The sequence below is a fragment of the Orcinus orca genome, chromosome 10 (genome assembly GCF_937001465.1).
Source record: "Orcinus orca chromosome 10, mOrcOrc1.1, whole genome shotgun sequence".
NCBI classification, from domain to species: domain Eukaryota; kingdom Metazoa; phylum Chordata; class Mammalia; order Artiodactyla; family Delphinidae; genus Orcinus; species Orcinus orca.
The window spans coordinates 31,254,715-31,277,023 of NC_064568.1; the positions used below are offsets into that span (position 1 = coordinate 31,254,715).

General features: G+C 47.7%; 1 protein-coding gene across 5 annotated transcripts in view; it reads right to left on the bottom strand.

Annotated features, from left to right (window-relative positions):
• FLNB (filamin B) overlaps positions 1-21,573 on the bottom strand; it is a 138,480-nt gene extending 116,907 nt beyond the window's left edge. For 4 of the 5 annotated variants that reach the window (XM_004267955.4, XM_004267954.4, XM_004267953.4 and 1 more), the window contains exon 1: positions 21,107-21,570. In XM_004267955.4, the coding sequence (XP_004268003.1) occupies positions 21,107-21,398 (292 nt within the window). In that variant the 5' untranslated portion in view covers positions 21,399-21,570. Of the gene's footprint in view, positions 1-21,106 lie in introns of all 5 variants that reach the window. The other variant, XM_049715243.1, reaches the window with a different exon arrangement.
• Between the last annotated feature and the right edge of the window lie 736 nt (positions 21,574-22,309).

The window sequence follows — 22,309 nt, forward strand, 5'->3', positions numbered from 1 at the left end:
CTCAGTTCCCCCAACTGAAAAGTAGAGATAATACCTACTTCATAGGGCTGTTAAAATTAATGAGATACTTGATGTAAAGCACCACTTAGCAGTCTCTAGCACATGACGTTACCTCACCTACCTATCCTTGAATGATGACTGAGAGATTCTATCCTGTCCTCAAGCAGCACCCACCGCTCTACTAGTAAGCAATGGTGTACGGACTGCAGGGACTTTTTCCTTTAAGTAAACTAGTTATAGAATATGTTGACAGTAAGAATGAAACTCTTTGTGGTGGAGGACAGAGAAATAAAAAGTGACTAAAGCCACAGTGGCTTTTACCAACTGGCTTAAAAAATACTTATTTTTTTTTGCTGTATCTTTTTTTTTTTTAACATCTTTATTAGAGCATAATTGCTTTACAGTGTTGTGTTAGTTTCTGCTGTATAACAAAGTGAATCAGCTATATGCATGTGTATATCCCCATATCCCCTCCCTCTTGCGTCTCCCTCCCACCCTTCTTATCCCACCCCTCTAGGTGGTCACAGAGCTCCGAGCTGATCGCCCTGTGCCATGCAGCTGCTTCCCACTAGCTATCTGTTTTACATTTGGTAGTGTATATATGTCAAAGCTACTCTCTCACTTCATCCCAGCTTACCCTTCCCCCTCCCCGTGTCCTGAAGTTCATTCTCTGAATCTGCATCTTTATTTCTGTCCTGCCCCTAGGTTCATCAAAACCATTTTTTTTAAGATTCCATATATGTGTGTTAGCATACAGTATTTGTTTTTCTCTTCTTTTTTTAAAAATAAATTTATTTATCTATATTTTTTATTTTTGGCTGTGTTGGGTCTTCGTTGCTGCACGAGGGCTTTCTCTAGTTGCAGTGAGTGGGGGCTGCTCTTTATTGTGGTGCACGGGCTTCTCGTTGCAGTGGCTTCTCTTGTTGAGGAGCACGGGCTCTAGGTGCATGGGCTTCAGTAGTTGTGGCTCACAGCCTCTAGAGCGCAGGCTCAGTAGCTGTGGCGCATGGGCTTAGTTGCTCCGTGGCATGTGGGATCTTCCCGGACCAGGGCTCAAATCCGTGTTCTCTGCATTGGCAGGCAGATTCATAACCACTGTGCCACCAGGGAAGTCCTGTTTTTCTCTTTCTGACTTACTTCACTCTGTATGACAGTCTCTAGATCAATCCACGTCTCAACAAATGACTCAATTTCATTCCTTTTTATGGCTGAGTAATATTCCATTGTATATATGTACCACAACTTCTTTATCCATTCGTCTGTCAATGAGCATTTAGGTTGCTTCCATGACCTGGCTATTGTAAATAGTGCTACAATGAACATTGGGGTGCATGTGTCTTTTTTTTTTTGCGGTACGCGGGCCTCTCACTGTTGTGGCCTCTCCCGTTGCAGAGCACAGGCTCCGGATGCGCAGGCCCAGCGGCCATGGCTCACGGGCCCAGCTGCTCTGCGACATGTGGGATCCTCCCAGACCGGGGCATGAACCCACCTCCCCTGCATCGGCAGGCGGACTCTCAACCACTGTGCCACCAGGGAAGCCCAAAAATAATACTCTTTTAAGAAAAAAAAAAAATCACTCCCTGTGGCTAGGATGTGCAAGAACTGGAACTCTCATACACTGTTGGTAGAAATGGAAAATGGAAAAACTGGAAAACAGTTTGGCAGTTTCTTAAAAAGTTAAACATATCCCTACCATACGATCCAACCATTCACTCAGAATAAAAGGAAATATCTGTCCACACACAGACTTGTACAACAATGTTCATAATAGCTTTATTTGGAAACAACCCAAATATCATCAAAAGAATTACGGTATACGCATACAGTGAAATACTGCTCAGCAATAAAAAGAAATGAATTGTTGATACATGCAATATCAAGCATCAATCTCAGAATAGTTATGCTGGGTGAAAGGAGATTTTTTTTTTAAGTACATACTGTAAGATTCCATTTATATAGAATCCTAAAAATTGTAAACTGACCTACTGACAGAAGGCAGATCAGTGATCGTTTGGGGATGGGAGGGAGGAATTCCACAAAGGCACAAGAAACTTTGGGGGCTGGATAGACATGTTTCCTGCCTTGGTTATGGCGATAGTCTCCCAAGGTTTGTGTGTGTGTGTGTGTGTGTATACACACACATATCTCAACACTTATCAAATTGTACACTTTTTTTTTAGATAATTCTTTTTTTTTTTTTAATTTTCAAACTGTACACTTTTTCTTTAAAGTCACTCTGATAGAGACTCAGCAAGATTTCTTTCAGAGCAAAATACGGGAAACATGGCACGTGACTGATTTTTTTTTTTTTAATTTTTGGCTGCGTTGGGTCTTCGTTGCGGTGTGCGGGCTTCTCATCGCGGTGGCTTCTCTTGTTGCGGAGCACGGGCTCTAGGCACGTAGGCTTCAGTAGTTGTGGCATGTGGGGTCAGTAGTTGTGGCTCGTGGGCTCTAGAGCGCAGGCTCACTAGTTGTGGCGCACAGGCTTAGATGCTCTGCGGCATGTGGGATCTTCCTGGACCAGGGCTCGAACCCATGTCCCCTGCATTGGCAGGCGGATTCTTAACCACTGTGCCACCACGGAAGCCCCATGACTGATGTTTAGAACTTGAGATTTTGCCCTCAGTTCAGTAGATGCAATCAGTTCTATCTCTTTTTTAAAATATTTGTATATACTGCAAAATGATCACCACAATAATTCTAGTTACCATACATAGAGACTAATTTTTTTTCTTATGAAAACTTTAAGATCTACTCTCTTAGCAACTTTCAAATATGCAACACACTATCATTAACCATAGTCACCATGCTATACATTACGTCCCCATGACTTTTTTATAACGGGAAGTGTAACTTTTGATCCACTTCACCCATGTTGCCCACCCCCCAACCTCTGCCTCTGGCAACTATCGATCTGTTCTCTGCATCTCTGAGTTTGGTTTTTGTGTGTGTGTATGTGTTTTCTTTTAAGCTTCCACATATAAATGAGATCAGATGGTATTTGTCTTTCTCTGACTTATTTCACTTAGCATAATGCCCTCGAGGTTCATCCATGTTGTTGAAAATGGCAAGAATTATTTTTTTATCGCTGAATATGTAATACACATACATTACATTTTCTTTATCTACTTATCCATTAATGGACATCTAGGTTGTTTCCTTATCTTAGCTATTGTAAATAATGCTGCAGTGAACATCGGGTGTATATACCTTTTCTGAGTTAGTGTTTTTGTTTTCTTCAGATAAATACCCAGAAGTGGAACTGCTGGATGATAGTTCTATTTTTAATTTTTTGAGGAAACTTCTTACTGTTTTCTATAGTGGCTGTACCAATTTACATTTCCAGCAACAGTGCACAAGGGTTCCCTTTTCTCCGCATCCTCACCAATACTTGTTATTTCTTGTTTTTTTGGATAATAGACATTCTAACAGTTGTGAGGTGATAGCTCATTGTGGTTTTGATTTGCATTTCTGATGAGTGATGTCAAGCATGTTTTCATGTACATGTTGGCCATCTGTATGTCTTCTTTGGAAAAATGTCCATTCAAATCCTCTGCCCATTGTATGGGGTTTTTTGCTTTTGAGTTGTATGAGTTCTTTATATATTTTGGATATTAATCCCGTATGAGATATATAATTTGCAAACATTTTCTCCTATTTGGTAGGTTGCCTTTCCATTTTGTTGATAGTTTTCGTTGCTGTGCAGAAACTTATCAGTTTGATGTATTCCCACTTGTTTATTTTTGCTTTTGTTGCCTTTGAATGGTATACTCTTAAATGTGTCATTTGCTATATGTCAGTTATACCCGCAATAAAGTAGTTTTTTCAAAGTTAATTCTGAGCTCATATGTTCAGCTGCCTGGGACACCCAGACCACAGCCCCCCCTAGATAGGAACCACCAAACCACAAAATGGATGAGGTTGATTTTGGCCAAAGGTGTTTTTAGAAAGCAACAATCTCATAACATTTATTCTACTGTCAAACCATCCCTAACTCTGGACTTTCCCCCCAATTTAAAGGACAATGCAAACATTCCAGCAATCCCTTGAGATATCTCCTTGAGAAATATCTCCTTCACTTAGACAAAAAGCCATTGACTAGAAGCTCCCAGAGGCAAATGTTAGAAGTTCTCTTTGCCTTTGAGAAACCTAAGCCTGCAGTGTTCACAAACAATAGAGGGGCCTTACATTCTAAGGTTATTAACTCAGGAGTTTCAACACACACTTGGGGAGTGGGAGGGAGAAATCCTGATAAGTGTAAATATCTTTTGTTTTAATATCATCCTGACATCTTGAGGATGTTTTGTTTTCTTTTTAACAAGCTGGGCCCAAACAAACAAAATAAAACTAGGGTACCTTTTAACTTCCCTTGTTCATTTTCAATAATGCACTGTACTAGCATTAAGAGTATAAAAGGGAAATATTTCACACACACACAAACACACACACACACACACACACACACGGGGAGAAGCATAATAAAATACAACCACCATGCAGCTGACGAAATAAAATGTTACAAAGAGTTAAAAGCCCCTGCACACCCCTTCATGTCTGTACACCCTTCATCCCTACCCTAGGCAACCACTATCCAAAGCGGTAATGATCATTCCCGTGAACACAGCTGTATTTCTATTACCTATGTAAAACTTTATAGAAACAGTATCACAGAGTATCTGTCTTTCTGCAATTTGCTTTTTCTTCTCGACATTGTAAAACGGATCAAAGGTGATATGCTTGGAGATGCTGCTGCTGATGCCTGCATCTATCCCCTTGGCCCACGTCTGATTTCAGCCACAGATATGGTGGGCAGTTCTGTGCCAGCTCAAATCTCCTCCCCAGGACCACCTACCTATGCAAGCACACGCCTTTTCTTTTCCCTTTCCGCCCCCGCCCCCCCAGAGCTGGCATGCAATGGGCACCCCGCCTGGAAGTTCGAGGGAGTTCATGTCTCCATCATGAATGAGATGGAGAGCAGAGGAGCTGGTGGGTCTCCAGCTTCCTGTCCTTCTCCAGGTGAACGATTCTAGAGGCATTCTGTACACTTCTCAGGAGGTTCCAGCAGAACTGAGCCCCTGCCGCCCACAGCAGTGACCTTGATAATTCACCTTAATATTGGTTTCTACTTCTCTGTCTCACACACCATCCCTCCTTCCTACTTCCTGGGATCACCCCACCCCAAAAAGGCACCTCTACTTGGGTGCAGGTCCTTGTATCCGGACCACTCTCAGGAGAACCCAAACTAAGCAGAGTTCTAGTTTATTTTTATTGCTTTGTATTCCATGTTTATTGACATAATTTATTTTAAAAGGATATGCCCTTTATGATGGAGTGTTATAAGAAATCAAGTTTTTAAGTGATACTTGATGACAAAGAAATTATCATCAAATGATGAAATACAAAACTACATCCAGTTTGGCTCCTAAGCTATTTATAATGTGTTATATACATACTTGTAGAGCAAAACCGGAAGGTAATATTAACAATTCCTTGTTACCTATGGACAGTGAGATTATAAGCTTTTTTTCCTCTTTTACTATTTTTATGCATTTTCCCATTTCTATGCAAAAACATATATTACTCTTAACTAGGAAAAAATAAATGCTTCACAAATTATTTCTATTTTACAAATGACACACAATCAGCTGGATTCCCACAATAAATCAGCATGGAGGAGGAGGTCTTGTAGAAGCAGGAAGGCGTACCAAAGGTATCTGGGAGGGAGAAGAGGGTGTGGGCATGGCCCCTGGGTATAAAACAAAGGCGTTGGGAGAGGCAGAGAGATGGAGGAAGAAGCCTATGGAATAAGACACACATCTTCCCCATCACACTCCTCCTTTCCCCCAAGCAAGTCCAACCCCTTTTCTGATACCACCCACTACAACAGGCTCACCCAGCATCCAGCCCCCTTTGCCCTTCCTGGAAGAGTTCTGATAGGAGTCTGGATCTACCCCTGCCAAGAGGACCTGTGTACCTTCAAGAAGTGACTCTACCCTCAACTCTAGAAAAGGCCTCATGGTCTGAGGGCAATCTATCCCCCCCTGACAGATACTGGTTCAAAAGTATCTATGTGATCTAATTTGGGCCTATGAGACATAAGTAGGATCTGTTGCCAGCTTCTGGGAACTGTCTCTCAGCCTCACAGGAAGAAGTCTCTGCTAATCTCTGCTATGGGAAACCACAAGGGGAATCAGCCTTAGGATCCTTTTTTTTTTTTAAATGTTTTGACCGTGAGGCATATGGGGATCTTAGTTCCCCGACCAGGGATCAAACCTGCACCCCCTGCATTGGAAGTGTGGAGTCTTAACCACTGGACTGCCAGGGAAGTCCCAGCCTTAGGATCAATGAAACCAAGAGAGCAGAAACCCAAAGAACCTAGGTCCTTGGGACTTCCCTGGCGGTCCAGTGGTTAAGAATCCGCCTTCCAATGCAGAGGACGTGGGTTCGATCCCTGGTCGGGGAACTAAGATCCCATACGCTGCGGGGCAACGAAGCCCACACGCCGCAGCAGCTACTGAGCCTGCGCATAAAACTACTGAGCCTGCGTGCTCTGGAGCCCGCACACGCCACAACTAGAGAGAAGGCCGCGTACCGCAACGAAAAGATTCCGCATGCCACTACTAAGACCCAACGCAGCAAAATGAATAAATATTAAAACAAAAAACAACCTAGGTCCTTGATGACATCACTGAGTCACTGGATCTCACAAACCTATAACCCACACTGTCCAGGCTCAGTGACACGAGTCAATCAATTCTGATGTAAGCGAGCCACTTCGGGGTCCCATTCCTTGCAGCTGAAAGGATTTTTACTGCCCCACTTCCGCCTTGGGGGCTGTTCTTGCTGTCCATTTCATCCGGATTCGACCCATACACAATGTCTTAGGGGTCATGACACCATTTGTCCCAAATCTAAGCCAATCAGCATGAACTAACCAAACCCCAAATCTGACATCTCCCTTCAACCTCACTCATCACCTGCCTGGAGTAGTAAAGCCCTGACCCTTTCAATCAGAAAAGTAAGGGACTTCAGCACTTCCTGAATATTTCCCATGTGGCAAGTACTTTACAAAATTTAGCTCATTAAATCTTCACACCCACTCTTGCAGGTAGAAACTATGCTTATCCCCGCTTTATAGGTGAGAACACTGAGCACTTGTAAACCCAGAGAAATCATGTAACTCAATCCTACATCATGCACTAAATCCCAGATTCAACTCCAGAGCTGCCTGACTCCCAAGTCCTCACTCTTAAATATGACCTCCCTCCTCCCAGAAACCCAAGGGAGGCAGGTGGTGTCCTCGGCTAGCACATGGACAGGAAAATCAGACTCAGTCTCATACCCCACTACTTCAGAGAATCCATCCATTCCTGGAGACTAGCCTGAGGTAATTCAGAAATCCAATCTTGGTGTCTATCTTGCTTTGCAGAAACTACAGGACATGCTAATGGAGGGGTGGGGGGATGGTTTGCAAAGAGTATAACAGGCCATTTTGTTTTATCTTATCTACTTACAATTGACATGGGCTCCAAGGGAGCTCTAACTCAAACCAGGCTTTAGGGAGGTAAAATTGGTTATCATTACATAAAAGGTTAAGATCGATCATTATCTTAATACTGTAAGAACAATGATACAATTTCAATATATTTAGTTTCTCTAGAATCATTCTGGACTGAAATAGGTTTACTGCTCATTCAAAAAACTCAAATTATAAAAAAATCGTTTTCTTAACAACTCTTCCAAGTCCCAATTCCCTCTATGCTCCTAGCCTCCAGCACAGCTCCTGGTGCACGGTAAAGGCTCCACAAGTATTTGTTGAACAAAGCATCTATACATTACTACTCTGAGCTCCCGGTGGTGCTCTGTCAGAGTGCCTTTACATCACAGAGAAAACTTTATTCCCCTTCCAATTCTCTCTCAACCCTTCAGAGTATGTCAAGGACAAAGGCTCAGTGTGCGGGTAGGTTACTCTGAACGCCTCTCCATCTTTGGCTAATTTTCCTTTTAACCGAAAGAGTAGGCCTCCCACTGAGAACAGGCAACATCACCAGCTGGGATTTAATAACACTGTTTTGGGTTTATTTATGGTTACCTTCGATTTACCTAGTGACACTGCTTTTCCATTATGATAGTGACACCAAGTCTCCTTTTCAAATACATTTGTTTTAAAAATGAGTCAACTGCAGGGTTGGGGAGGCGGGTGGTGATGAGTGAAAATGAAATAGAGATACGGGACATGGCAAAAATAATAAAGGTGGTTCCTCTACAAATGACTGAATTTGGGGGAACACTGAAATGGGACAGATCTCCCATTTTACAGATGGGGAAACACGCTGAGAGGTAGGGCCTCTCCAAGGCCCCAGCGATGACAGAAGCAGGCCTGGGACTAGGATCCAGTGTCTAGGTCCTGCCATCTGCCTAGGACCCGAAATCCTGCCAAATCCAACTTGCTCTGGGCTGTTTCCAAGACCAGAAACTGGTCTCCAGAAGCACAGCGGGTTAACTAACACTTGCTGATCTTATTGATAACGCCTGATGGTCAACTTTAATAGCTGGTGAAACAAAAGCCATTGCGTAATGGTTTAAATTTTTGCTCTGTCATGTGGAAACAGTACCCAGGCTGACTAATATCTTCCCAGTATTAAAACGTGAAAATCTGCATTCGTCACTCACTCAGGTAAAACCCCCGCAAACTCTACCTTTGGGGAAGGTGTTGGATGCTCCCTTGCCCCCACGAAAGATGACCTAAAAATGACACTCCCCTAAAAAGCCGCAGTATCAGAAATATCGCCCAGCCAACGACAGAGCAGACAGCTTGTACTCAAGGGCCAACTGGGGGAAGCACGCGGTTACACAAGACACAGATCCCTTCGGCTTGTCTGGGCAAAGACCAGCGTATCCCTAACAAGAACAGAGAATGATGCCCGCCCCCCAACCTCCCACATCCTCTGGTCTCAGGAGCCACAGAATTTGCTGTTGCCAGCCACCCTCGCTCACCCCAACCCAGCAACCTTGATACAGGCTGGTGTGACCCCAGCAGTACAGTTTCCAAGCACTACTGTAAAATTATTGTCGCCAGCTCCCCGACAAGAGGTTAGACAGTGCTAGGTTTAAGACCACACCCAGGGCAGCACAAATCCTGGCAGGTGGTGCAGGCAGCCCCACCATGGTCCCAGATGTCAAAGGGCCAAGACTAGAAGAAAGAGAAGGCAGGGGCAGGGCAGGAGGCTGGGGGAGTGGGATTGGGGGTGGAGGAGCAGCTGGGTTAACCTGCTTGGTTTCAGGTTGAAAGTGCCCAAGGCAGTCAGCACAGCCTCCCCTCCAGCATGGCTGCCCCCTCTTCATCCTCCTCCACTAAGGCCTGAAAAGGGTAAGTGGGAGGGGGTAGGGCTACACAGTAATAATGCAATGCTAACACCACCATAGCAGCAGCTGTCATTGACTAAAGGCTAGAGATGCACATTCTCTTTATACCCGAGAACTCAGTAAAGCAGAGCACTCTATCATCACAGTTTGCACACAAAAGACGGGCTCCTAGAGACAGAACAGGAAGCTGGGGTCAGACGGCTCTCAAGGGGCAGAGCCAAGACTCAGACGCATGAGCAAGCACATCCCCTGGACCCCGGACAGCGTTACAGCCACTTCCGCGAGAGCAACACCAGGAAAGAAAAAAATGGGAGCAAACGACATGCTAAGAGACAAAAAGGAAGGATTAAAGAAAGAAAGGAGGGCAAATGAGCTAGCTAAAAAACAGCTCCATTAGCCAAGTAGGAAGAAAGGGAAAGTGGGGGAAGATGTCAAGAATAGTTGGCACCTGTTTTCTATCCTTAAAGGAAGCTTGGACGGAAGACCAGACAATGCCACTGGCCCATGGCTCCTGCCCTCAAAATCTGAGGCCACCTCCTCGTCTAAAAACAGCCTATTAGGTATGAGGTATCTTTGACCAATGTATTGGTGCATTCCCACCCACCTACCCTTTACAAAACAGTTAGGCCATGTCTTCTTCCAGTCAGAAGGGGCCACCAGAGGCCCAGGAATTAGGAGGAGAGGGAGCGGGGAAGAAGGCAATGACCACCATTTATGGGGCCCTTACTGTCCGCCAAGGGCTGCATCAAATGCTTTACAGGGAACGTATCATTTATCTTCAATAATACCAAGAGTGGGGTACTAATATAGCTTGGGGCTTAGAACCTCAGAGAGGTCAAGCATCTTGCCCCAAGTCTCCCAGCAGGGTCTAATGGACCCATACTCTTAAGCAACCTCAGGAAATGGCTCAATCTCTACTAAAAGTGGTTTACATTCTATCTCCTTTGCCTCAAACCAGACCAAGACAGGATGATTCCCTGGGCCTGGTGTCCTGAGGGCTGTTGAGAAAATGATGTCTCCAAAAAACCAATGAAGACCTCAGGGCTGCAGATAATCTTCAGACATCTAAAAGTTCCCAGGCAGACAAGGGTGAACCAAGTTGCCCAACTGCATTGTTATGGCGCATAATTGAGACATATTTGAACAGCTAATGGAGCCTAGCAACTAAAAAAGGTAAAAGACCTTCTGTGCTGGGCTAATCGTGAGACAAGGTCACAATGTATCCAAAGATAATAACTATTATTAAGAGACCCTGGCAGTCCCACTAAAAGTTGGTCCTAAAAGCTTTTAAGAGACAGAAGTGGCTGGCACACCCCCACTCCGTGGTTGACCAAAACATATTTCTAGACGAAGGGAGCTTTGCAAACCAGGATGAGCCTCAACCAAGACCTCCAATTTTAATGCTGGCCACAGCTCAGCAATAACTCAAGGATGAATCTTATTACAACCATCCGTGTGACCAAAATGATTTCACAGAACGTTTCCAGTCCACAGCCTCTTTTTTCCTGAGAAAATGCATCTCCCTCTTCCCCATTCTGACCAAAAGGCCGCTGAAAGCAAAACTCCCTAAAAACAGAAAAAGATTGGTTAAGATTTTTCACAAATGATGTTTTTTCTTTATATTTCCCTAAGTTCTTGCAATTTTTTTTTTTTTTTTTTTTTTTACAAAGAACTACAAATGCAACTGCTCAATATTAAATAACTTGTTAGAAGTTAATTTCAAAGACATGCTGAGCTGATGGCTTTCCTTTGGGGACTGAAATCTCAGGTGAAGGCTTGAGTCATAGTCTGCCACATACTCACTAGCTGATCTGGGCGTGCCTCAGTTTCCTTGTCTGTATAGTGGGGGTTACCACAATAACTACCGCTCCGGGTTGCGATGAGGTTTCATTTAGCTATTACTGAGAAACATTTATCCCAATGCCTGGTACTATAGGTGCTTGATATATATTCACTTTTTTTTTTTTTTTTGCTGTACGTGGGCCCCTCACTGTTGTGGCCTCTCCCGTTGCGGAGCACAGGCTCCGGATGCGCAGGCTCAGCGGCCATGGCTCACGGGCCCAGCCGCTCCGCGGCATGTGGGATCTTCCCGGACCGGGGCACGAACCCATGTCCCCTGCATCGGCAGGCGGACTCTCAACCACTGCACCACCAGGGAAGCCCTATATTCACTATTATTAACAAAACTATTACTATGATCATAGTGACTCTCAGTGGCTTCCTTTTATAAATTCATATTTCTAAGCCTCACATGTCAACCCGGAAAAGGCCTTGTTCTCTATCAGCTGACGTAAATCATAGATGTTCTAAGTCGAGAATGACTGTGAAGTGCTGAGTTCTTTAAACTCAGCATCACTGTCCCAAAAAACGAGGTGTTCTACTGGGACCCCAGACCCAGTTGTCCACTTCACATAATTCCCATTTCTTTACAAGCTGCAAAGGACTATGATTTTGCATTTTTTGAAAGCAAATATATTGCAAACAAGTCAAAGTACCAGCCTTATTCTTCAAACCATCTATGCTAGAGGCTGTTTATTTATTTGATAAGTTATTTATTATATTCCTACTAAGAGCCAAGCTCAGAGCCCCAGAGGTAAACAAGAGATACAGCGCCTGCTCTTGGAGCAGTCGTGACCCAGTGGGAGAACAACACAGGCAAGTCAGGAGATCAATACAGTTTAGTAAGCCATGAAATGGAATGGCACTGGGGGAGGGGAGAACTGTGGGTGTCCAGGAGAGGGTCTCACGCCCTCCAACCTCGGGTGTGACTCCCCACGCCTGTCAAACAAAAGTGCCAAGAAAAAGGGACAATTATGGCGAGAGATGCGCGCCCCACAGGAAGCGTAACGTGACACCTAGATCATTTCCTGTAAAGGACTCCCCAGCAGGAGAGGCATTCCCCAGGTGCCAGCTTGCCTCTTTTAGTGGAGATGAGGAATGTGACAAGCCATTGCCCAGGTGCTTGCAAGCCAGGATCCACCAAGGCTCCTTCTCCCAGAACACTTTCTGGGTTCTGCCCCCGGATGGCTTGGGAGCTGCACTGAGGGGCTCCCGGTCCCACAAGCAGCATACCCTCGGCCTTCCAGCCTCTGCCCCTTCTGACAAGGAATCTTATAAACAGAACCCAGAACTCTGTTCAATTAACAGAACTGCCAAGTCACAAAGGCCTTGTAGGGCCTGAGCCCCAAGGCCTCAGCACCTGAGGTTCCCTAGGATGGCAGGGCCTGGTCCGCCACCTCTGGCCTGCTTTACCCCACCAAGGGAACAATAGCTTTGTTCTTGAGCAAGAAGCACCAGGCTGAGCCATGCTCCCAGCAGGCTGCAGAAGGCCAAATAATTCTTGTTTCCCCGGAATATCTGATAAAGCACTTCAGGGAGGTGCACACAAGCAGTGCAGTACCAGCATGATAAGAACTTGATTATTTTCTTGGGGGGTGCAGGGGAGATTGGAGGAATCTGATGTTAGCCACTGAGAATCCTTTCATCCCCCAGGCTACGCGGGAGGCCTGCCCCTGCCTGGGTCACAAGCAGCACGAGGCAGAAAGCAACACCACTCCTGTTTGTCAGAGGAAAGCTGACTGCTGCCTGCCTCTTCTAATCTCAAAATCTTAATTTATGGGACGCAGCGAATTTACACTGTCTCTGCCACAATCCCCACCCATTTCCCCGTAGCTCGAAAGCCAAAATTCCACAGTGTTCCAAATAATCCAACCTCTTTGGTTGCCTGTATATCTGAACGGAAATTCCAGAAAAGTTGTCTGGCATGGCAAAAGCTGACCAGCCTTATGAAAATACCCAGAAAGGTGACCCATTTAGTCAAAAGAGCTTTCAGATCTCCATGAGAAAAGGAATTCATGCCAGCATAAAGGGCCTTCAGAGAGGGAGAACAGGAGTGTTGTGTTAACGCCCAGACCTTTCAACAAGCCAGCCCTGCAATTTCTGGGGAGGCTGAGCACCGAGACGGCCGGCCAGACCAGCTTGCTCTCTCAGGAGCTGCGCTGCAGGAGAAGCCCTTGGGGATACAAGTGCAGCCTTGGAGCACACAGCTCGGTGCCGCGGTGCACAGCAACGGACCTGCCCACAAGTCTCCCTGAACGTGAGTGGAAGCCGCTGGCTTGGATTGGAAGCAGGCAGCCATTTGTAACAGGGCTGCCAGACTGATAAAGGTCGAGTGCCAGCCGGGAAAGAAAGCTTCTGCTCAGCGGCAAGCACAACCCAACACACCCTCCTGCCGGTTAATGTTTACAGGTAGCAGAAGGAAACGATGTGGGGTGGGGTCACTGCTGACTGAGCACAGCTGTGCCAATGTCGACTGTCACCAAGGATCTCCCAGCATAGCTGGACCTCAACAAACTCCACCCATCCACACCCATAAGTGGTGGGCACTGCAAACCCCACAGGACTGCAGCCAGGAGGCACCTCCTCACCTCTGGCTTCCAGACCTCTCAAAGAAAGCCCCGCCTGGCTCCCCAAAGCAGACCTTCAGCTGGTCCCTGCTGTCCAGACCTGCAGTGAAATCACTGACCCTGGAAACCAAACAAAGGCAGGGAAGGAACAAGAGAGCTGTCTCCAGAACTGGGAAGAAGACCCCCATTAAAGCTCTATGCTACCGGAATCAGTGAAGCAAATCGGCCCGCGAAAGTTTTGTTTTGTAGAAGGAAATTTCAGTTTCACATTAATCAAGTCCAAATGATTAGTTTCAAGCAAAATAAAAACGAACAGGACTAAAGCAGTAGAAAATCTCTCACTACAATATATCTATTTTACTTTACAAGTGTGAAACCCAACTTTAACATTAAAAAAACAAATTTTAAAAGGCACTGTACAGTTTAATGCAGGCAAGCATCATGCCTGGCATGTGAAGTGAGGCATATTTGAGCCTCAGTTTTCTCACCTATAAAATGGAAATAGAGGGCTTCCCTGGTGGCGCAGTGGTTGCGAGTCCGCCTGCCGATGCAGGGGACACGGGTTCGTGCCCCGGTCCAGGAAGATCCCACATGCCGCGGAGCGGCTGGGCCCGTGAGCCATGGCCGCTGAGCCTGCGCATCCGGAGCCTGTGCTCCGCAACGGGAGAGGCCACAACAGCGAGAGGCCCACATACCACAGAAAAAAAACAAAAACAATAAAATGGAAGTAGATATAAAGCCACTCATTTTGCAGGGTTCATAATAAGGATTGGAAGTAATAAAGGTATGGCACTCAGGACAATGCTTAGCACACAGTAGGCATGGGGAAACGCTAGATACTATTGAATATGTTAGAGGATGCAAGTGCACACACTGCCATTTGGTACACAAATGGCATCATCGTGTGCATTCTTGGTGCCAAGGAATATGCAGAGGAGCACAGGTGTCCTCCTTGCCAAGCTGTCCACCTGTGCCAGGTTTTGATGATGGGGGAAAGGAGGAAGTCAACACTGTCAAAATAAACTCTCTTCCTACAACACGGACTCAATTTCCCAAGAAAAGTAGCTAGGCACCTTATAAATTCCAGGCCACTTTTCAAGCCCAAAAAGAAGAAACTGTTTACCATCCAATAACCTGAGTCAATCTGGTGATTATCGAACATGTGTAATGAAGAACTAGATTTACAACAGTAATGTAAAATGGCTTCTAGTAGAACACCATGAAAGGCAGTTTTAATCTTTTTTAAGAGCAGGAAATAGCATGCATTTAGATGGAAATGGCTCATTCCATTGGATTTATTCATTTGGTTCAACTTGTTGGGGGAAGGGGTTATAATTTTAGATCTACCTCTTTAACAGAGGACAATTAACGATGAAACCTAAATGCAGAATAATAACAATGTGGAAAAAAAGAAAAAGAAAATGTAGACATGCAGGCCCTCATAGGGCCTCCACATAGTGTATATGTACCCCAAGGGTGCACAAGATAATCCCTCGGAGCACAGGAAGAACTTCTGTTTGGACTTGTTATCTAAAAAGAAACTAAGCTCTACTGCAGTAACATTTAATATACAGACTGACGGGTGGCATAAGTATACAGCTTATAAACGTACATGTATGAGGACAGGGCTCGATTTTTTTTCTTGGCAGGAATGACTTGAGCAACAGTGGAGAGATCCCCAGATTAGATGATCCATTTCAGCTGGGTTCACCTACCTTACCCCAAGCCCCCTCAAGGAAGATGCTTGATTGGCAGCCTCCAGCCTCAAAAGGCCCTTTGTGAGTCAGCCCCTGCCTACCTCTCCACCACCCCTCCAACCTCCACCTGACACACTCTTCTACTCCTGTGCTCGCCTGACTAACTGTCTGCTCACCTGCCTTATTCTAGTAAAGCTTTAAGTCTCAGCTTAACAGCCCCTTCCTCCAGGAAGCCCTCCAGACAGCCCAGTTCAGCCTGAGGGAAGGTGCTCTTCCTCCCCAGAGGGCTTGTCATTTCAATCCTTGCTACTCACAGGGTGGTCCACAAACAGCAACTAGGAGCTCCCTGGAAGAGCAGAATCCAGGCTTCACTCCCCCTAATCTAGTGAATCAGACCGACATTTTTACCAGACCAACATTTTAAAGTTCCCAGATGATTCATGTGTGCCTGAAGGTTTGAGAAGGACACTCCCTGGTGACTTGTCTCTCCTCTGTGTGCAGCAGTGTGTAAGGCAAGCCGGGGACATGACTCGCATTATTCCTGTGGCCCTAGCACTGAGCCTGGCTCAGAGTTTATCTTTCATATTCTTGTTGAATGAGGAAAGAAAGAAAAAAAGGATCTTGGGGGGCACCTTCATTAGAGGTTCCAAGCTGGGGGAAGGGAATAGCTAACACACCATATGACAGTGGCAGGACTGGCCAGAGGATAGACGGAAGACAGAGTCCATTATACTAATAATGACAACACCAGCATTACGCTGTAACTTAAACAAATCAAATATAATGCTCTCAGCAACGCTAAGATAGGAACTATTATTCTCCTCCATTTTACAGATGGGGAAACTGAGGGTCAGAAAGGTTAATGCACTGGATCAGAGTTGCACAGCTATTAGGGGGCAGAGTGGGGATTAGAATCCTGGCAGTCTAGCTTCAGGCTATACTAGCTTCGGGTATGTGCTGACCCGAAGGCTGCTTATAGAGAAAGCAGGATGACGAGGTACCCTGGCCACGCAGCCACCACAAGCAGGGCCCAAAGGTTCCGAACCTGAGCATCCGCTGCCCAAGGAGCAAGGCAGCCATCCTTAACTAACCCATGACATGGCCTCACAGCACAGAACGAGGACCCTCCTCCCCGGGTGGAGGGTGAAGGGGGAGTGCCCAGGAGACATAGTTTGGCTCCAAATCAAAGCTCTCCTTCAGCACAGACTCTCCAAGAATGAAGGCAGCTGCTGACTGGCATGCTGGCCCCACTGGTGCTGGAGGAGCCTGCAGAGGCCCAGCTGCCATCTGGAAATGATTTGGCCCAGAGATTCCTGAACGGGTGGGAGGCTGGAATGACCAGCCGCTCCGAGCTCCCATCCACCTCTCAGAAACAAAGCTGGTGTGAATGGGCCCTGGAGGCAGCCACAACATAACCAGGGGTCACCCCCTTCCAAAGACGGGACAGCCTCTGGGCAGTCCATAACCCTATTACAGCAACAGGAATCAACATTAGCCAACCAAGCTGGTCTCCCCCGTGTGGTGCCGATTTTAAATGTCCTTTCAGCGTGCAAACCCTCCAGCGTGACTTTTGAGACCATTACTGGACAGCACCTTACTTATTTAACAAACACACAGCACCAACTATGTGCCACGAACTGTTCAGAGCACTTTAAAAAATATTAGCTTGTTTAGTTTTTATAACAACTTTTAAAGGAGGTAGTTATTATCCCCATTTAAGTTATAAGGAGACCAGTGCACAGAAATTTCTTAATAGCTACTTCGAGGCAAGTAGGATTTGAACCAAGAATCAGAGCTCTTAATTAGCTCACACCAATGTGTTACTTTGTTCCAAATGGCCCAGAACTTGTTAATTCTGACAAAGCATGCTACTTTGCTACTTTTAAAGCATTCTCTGGATATGAACTACATTGCCTGAAAGACACACTGGCATTTGCTAAGTAGGTACAGAAAAGAGCAGAATTTAGGATTATTTGTGCATTATTTTGGTCGGGGTGGGACACAAGGAAGGAAAACAGGGTGAGTGGTTGGGTGACCCACCACCCTGGAAACTCCACCCAGTGACCCGAGGTCTTGGGAACATACACCCCGCCCACTCTGCGGTGCTGGCCTGGCACAGGTACCTTAAGCAAACATCAGGGTCGGACCACATCCTTTAAAAAGGAAAGAATTCCTTTTCGTAAAGGATCAAGCCAAAACACACCACCCAAACTTCTAGCCTGCCTTGATTGTCATTCTTGGGCTGGGAGACCCCTTCTTCTCCAAGTTGGCTGTGCTGCAGAAAGGCTTTTGGAAAAACAAGTAAATAAACCTGCCAGCTCCTGGCAGACAACTAGAATTAAAATATGCTGAGGCCTCACTATGAACTGCCCAGGATATAAGAAGGAACTTTAACTTGGGGATGGAGCCTAGGATGGGCCCACCTTACAAGGAATCACAAACGTGAACAGCCAGGGCTGTCTTTCAGGGAGTTGTAGGCAGAAAAGCCACAGTGCTCTGGCGACGTTTGACCACCTCATGTCACACAGCTGGCGCCTATAACCCAACTCTAATGATTCCCACAATGAAATACTGCTGGGAGTTATCCAGAGTATACAAAACCATGTATTAGTTCAAATATATCTTCCCAGATTATGGAAGTGAAACGCTATCCTGTGAGTAGCAGGAAATCTCAAAAAAAACAGACCAAAAAAACCAGTGAAGACAAGGCGGCCATTCCCTCAGCAAATTCACCTCAACACAAGATGCAATATGCAACCTGAGTCTGCGCACCTCCCGACACGACACTCGTCTCACGGGCCCTCATCACAGTTCAGAGGACCAGCCTCATCCCTCACCTAAGGCCTTGCTTTGTTCGAGGCCAGACGCTCAACGTGTGGATGTCCAGCCACAACCCCAACACCCCAGACTTGCAAAACTTGGTGTTAACATGAGCTTTCTGAGGCGGGAAACTGGTTGTATTTTACTCATTTCTGACACTGAAAGGTAGGTCAGTTAAGGCTCAATTTCAACAACTCGGCAGACCTGGTTTACCAGCTGGGTGACCTCCACAAGTGACTTCCCTCCCGTTTCCCCAACTTTAAATGGACGTACTAACACTAACAACCAGCACAGTGATAACAACAAACATTTTCTAAGCACTTGGCCAGGACTGGGGCAAGCCCTTAACCCTCCCAGGGACTTGCTAAAAGCAGATCATCATATAGACAAGGAAACCAGAACTCAAGGATTCAAGGGGTGGGTGATGAACAGAACACGCTTAACACCGAGTGGGTGCCCCCAAATTGGAGCGCATGTCACTGTCACCACAAGGTAACGCAGCGTAGGCAGTGAAAGCTTGAACTGAAGTCCACGCTGGATGTGAATTTTTTCTGAAGGGCCTTTACCCAGCATAGCCTCAGGAGCAGAGGGAAGAGGCCTCAGGCATTACCTGCTCAGGAGTCCTGGCACTTGGCAAGTTTCCCTCCAGCCTCCAGAGGCTGGAAAACCTGTTTGTTGTAAGGTCCTTCCGGAGAACACTTAGGCAGCCAATGACGGGAGTCATAAATGTGGTCACAACCTTTGACCCATGAATGCCACCCTGGAGAATATGATCCAAGAAGTTATTTAAAAGGAAAAAATAAAATAAAATGATGTAAATCATGGTGGGAAGAGGTCCATAGGCCACAACCAGGGAAGGGGAGGCGAACCCTGGCACGTCAGGACGATGGAAGACGCTAGGGCCTGGTTGGGTTCAGGAATGAAAAGCATGAGGATCAAGGAGGAAAAGTCTAGAATGAGACCCCCAGTTTCGGGGCACTGATGGGAAGCCATGCTGGAGGCAGCTGCAGCCTCCATAAACAGTTGCTAAATTAGGCAGTCCAGGGTTTTCTGGTGCTGTGGTTTGGGTTTTGTTTGTTTTGTTTTGCTTTTTAAAGAGATTTCATGTCATGTTTGGATACTCCTGCTTTACTTTAAGTTTCTTTTTTCAGTTAATTAAATAAATATACAGTTTTAAAGCAAAGAAGAGATCCGAGTTGAGCCCAGCAAGCCCTTGAGATTCCTCCGAGGGAAAGCTGGTTTCTGTAAAGGAAAGAATTCCAACAGAAATCTGAGGTTCTCCTTCCCTCGTTACACGAGATGGGCCCACAAAATAAGACAGCGTGCCACCCGGCTTCCCTCTGCAGAGAAGCTGCCCTCGTTGGGGAGGCTGACTGGGCCGTGGCAGCTGCCTGGACCCAGGAAGCAGCCCTACCTGCCAGGACAGGTGTGGGGGAGGACGGGAGAGAGGACGGAGGAGGCTCAGCCTAAAGGGAACCCGTCCTAGGCAGGAGAAAGTCCCAGCAGCCACACCCATGGCCCTTTCTTCCTGTCAGGGGGTCACTCTAAGGCCTGGTTTCCTCAGGAACAGACCTGAGACCCAGCCCTTGCTCCTCCCTGGCAAGAGGCTCACCTAGCAGAACACACACACACAACATAGGTGCACACACATTCTCTGCACACTTACATGCTCTGCACACACACTCTACACACTCGCACACTACACACCCCCTGCCCCTCCCATCACGGCCTCCACCCTCAGCAGCCTTGTGACCTTTCCCGAAGCCCTCAACCAGCCCAGGTCATAGTGGGACCTCACTCTCATTCTTCCTCCCCAGTTCCAGGGGGAGAGGAACCCGACACCAACTCCCTCCCTCCTCTCAGGAAGATCTTGGTGTGGGGAGGGCGGGGAGAGGAAGGCAAAGTCTCCTTTAATTGTCACCCACTTCCTTCAATTCTCCGCTAGACCCTCGCTAGCTTGGGCAAGCCCATTAACCCTCTGGACCTCCTTGTCTGTAAAATGGGTCTAATGACGCCCCAGCTCGCAGCATGTGTAAGGACCGAAATAAGGCTGTTGGAAGCCTGTTAGAAGGCTGCGCACTAGCTGGGACTCCCTACAAGGCGGCAGTTACTGTGACCACCACCATCTCTAAATTATACCTTCAGCGGCTGAGCAGCCGCGGCGCAGAGCCAGAGCTGAGCTGGGAGCAGAGGGAGCGAGGAAGACACACCCCCCCGAGGCTCCCCTTCCCACCTCGCGGCCCCCACGCCTTTCGGCGACGGCGAGGTCCCCATCTCCACCTGGCGGGAGGGCCTCAAGTTCAGAGAACAGTCCCTCCCCAGGCCTCCCTACCTGGCCTCCGAGCCAACGCCCATTCCGCGGCCGCCGAGCGCAGCGGCCTGGGCGCAGCTGGGCGAGCACTCTGGGGAGCGTCTGACTAGGGCCCCAGCCCCAGGGACGGCGGACCAGAGGTCTCCAGTCCCCCAGCTCCCGCAGAGGCACCCCAGGTGCAGAGAAGTGCCACAGCCCCACCTCTCCCCGTGCGGCCCCGGCCCGAACCTTCAACCCACCGCCCCCCAGAGACGCACTGCCGGGGCGCACGGCGCGGAACTCTCACACGACAGCAGCACCCCAGGGGATGGCTCCCAGGAGGGGGCCTAGGGTCCCTTTGTCCTCATCCCTCGGGGACGACGTCCCCCGGCCTCGGAGCCCACACTCAGCCCGCGGCTGCTGGGCGCCGTGGGGTCGCGCGACAGGGAGCTTCAGCCCCCGCGGGGTCGCACGCGCGGGGTCGCGAGGTGTACATCGCCGGCGCCTGGCCCAGCCAGGGCACTCACCGATGGACACGAGCTTGATGTTCTCACGGTCCAGGAACTCGAGCGCCACGGACACGTTCTCGAGCTGCATCTGGCGGAAGGTGGGCCGCTGGTGGTACTTGCGGTACATGTGCTTTTGGCTGAGCACCTCCAGAAGCGCGATGAGCCGCAGCCCGTCGCTCAGGTCGGTCTGCAGGTTCCCTATGCGTTTGTTCACGCACTTGAGGTGCTCGTTGCACCAACGCGTGAACGTGTTCTGCTGGATCTTCTTCCACGGCGCGTCCTCCGCCAGGTCCTTCTCAGTCACCGGCATCCTGGCGGCGGAGAGAGCAATATGCACAGCGAGCTGCCGGGGACGGGCGTAGGGAGGCCCAGGGGCCGGGGAAGCGAAAAACCGAAGCGGAGCGGGAGCGGGAGCGGGGCTCGAACTCGGTGCTTCCGAAGCCGCGGCCGGGGCTGCTCTGCGCTCGCCTGCCCGTGGACGCGCGAGGCGTCTGGCCCCGCGCCTGCGCATTGAGCCGACCCGCCCCTGAAGCCCCGCCCCGTCCCAACCCTCTGGCGGGAGTTCCCGGGCCACGCTCTCCCCCTGCCGCTCAAAGAGGGCACTGCGTCCCGCGAACTGCAAGGCGTCCCGGGACGCCGCGCTCTGTGCTCACAGCCTCCGCTAAAGGAAGCTAGGCGGGAGACCCGCCAGGAGAGGGTCACCCGGACCCAGAGTGAGGGGACGTGCAGAGGTAGGAACCTGGACAGAATGGGCAGGGACGGCCGTCTGGTTCACGCGGGAGGGGTTGGCGGGGAGGGGTATTTCATCCACCTACAGGTTCAGTAAGGTTTAATAAGGGCTTTATTGAGCTCCTGCTGTGTGCCAGCCTCTGTGTTAGGCGCTGGGGACACCGTGAAGGAAATGGACAACTTACATTTCATCTTAACTAAACTCATATGAATTATAATATCATTCATAGCATTTATTGAGTGCCTACTCTATGCCAGCCTTCTTAGCGCCTGCCAACCAATGGTAAATAAGAAAAATTTATAACTTAACCTTGAGGAGCTCATAGACTAATAGGAGAGAAAAGTATAAATCAACTATCACAGACAGCTTAATGGTACTGATAGAAATGAACAACAATTTGCTGTGTATATTAGTTTCCTAATGCTGCTGTAACAAATTACCAAAACTTTGTCTTTGAAAAAAACCACACATTGTTGGCACTTCCCTGGTGG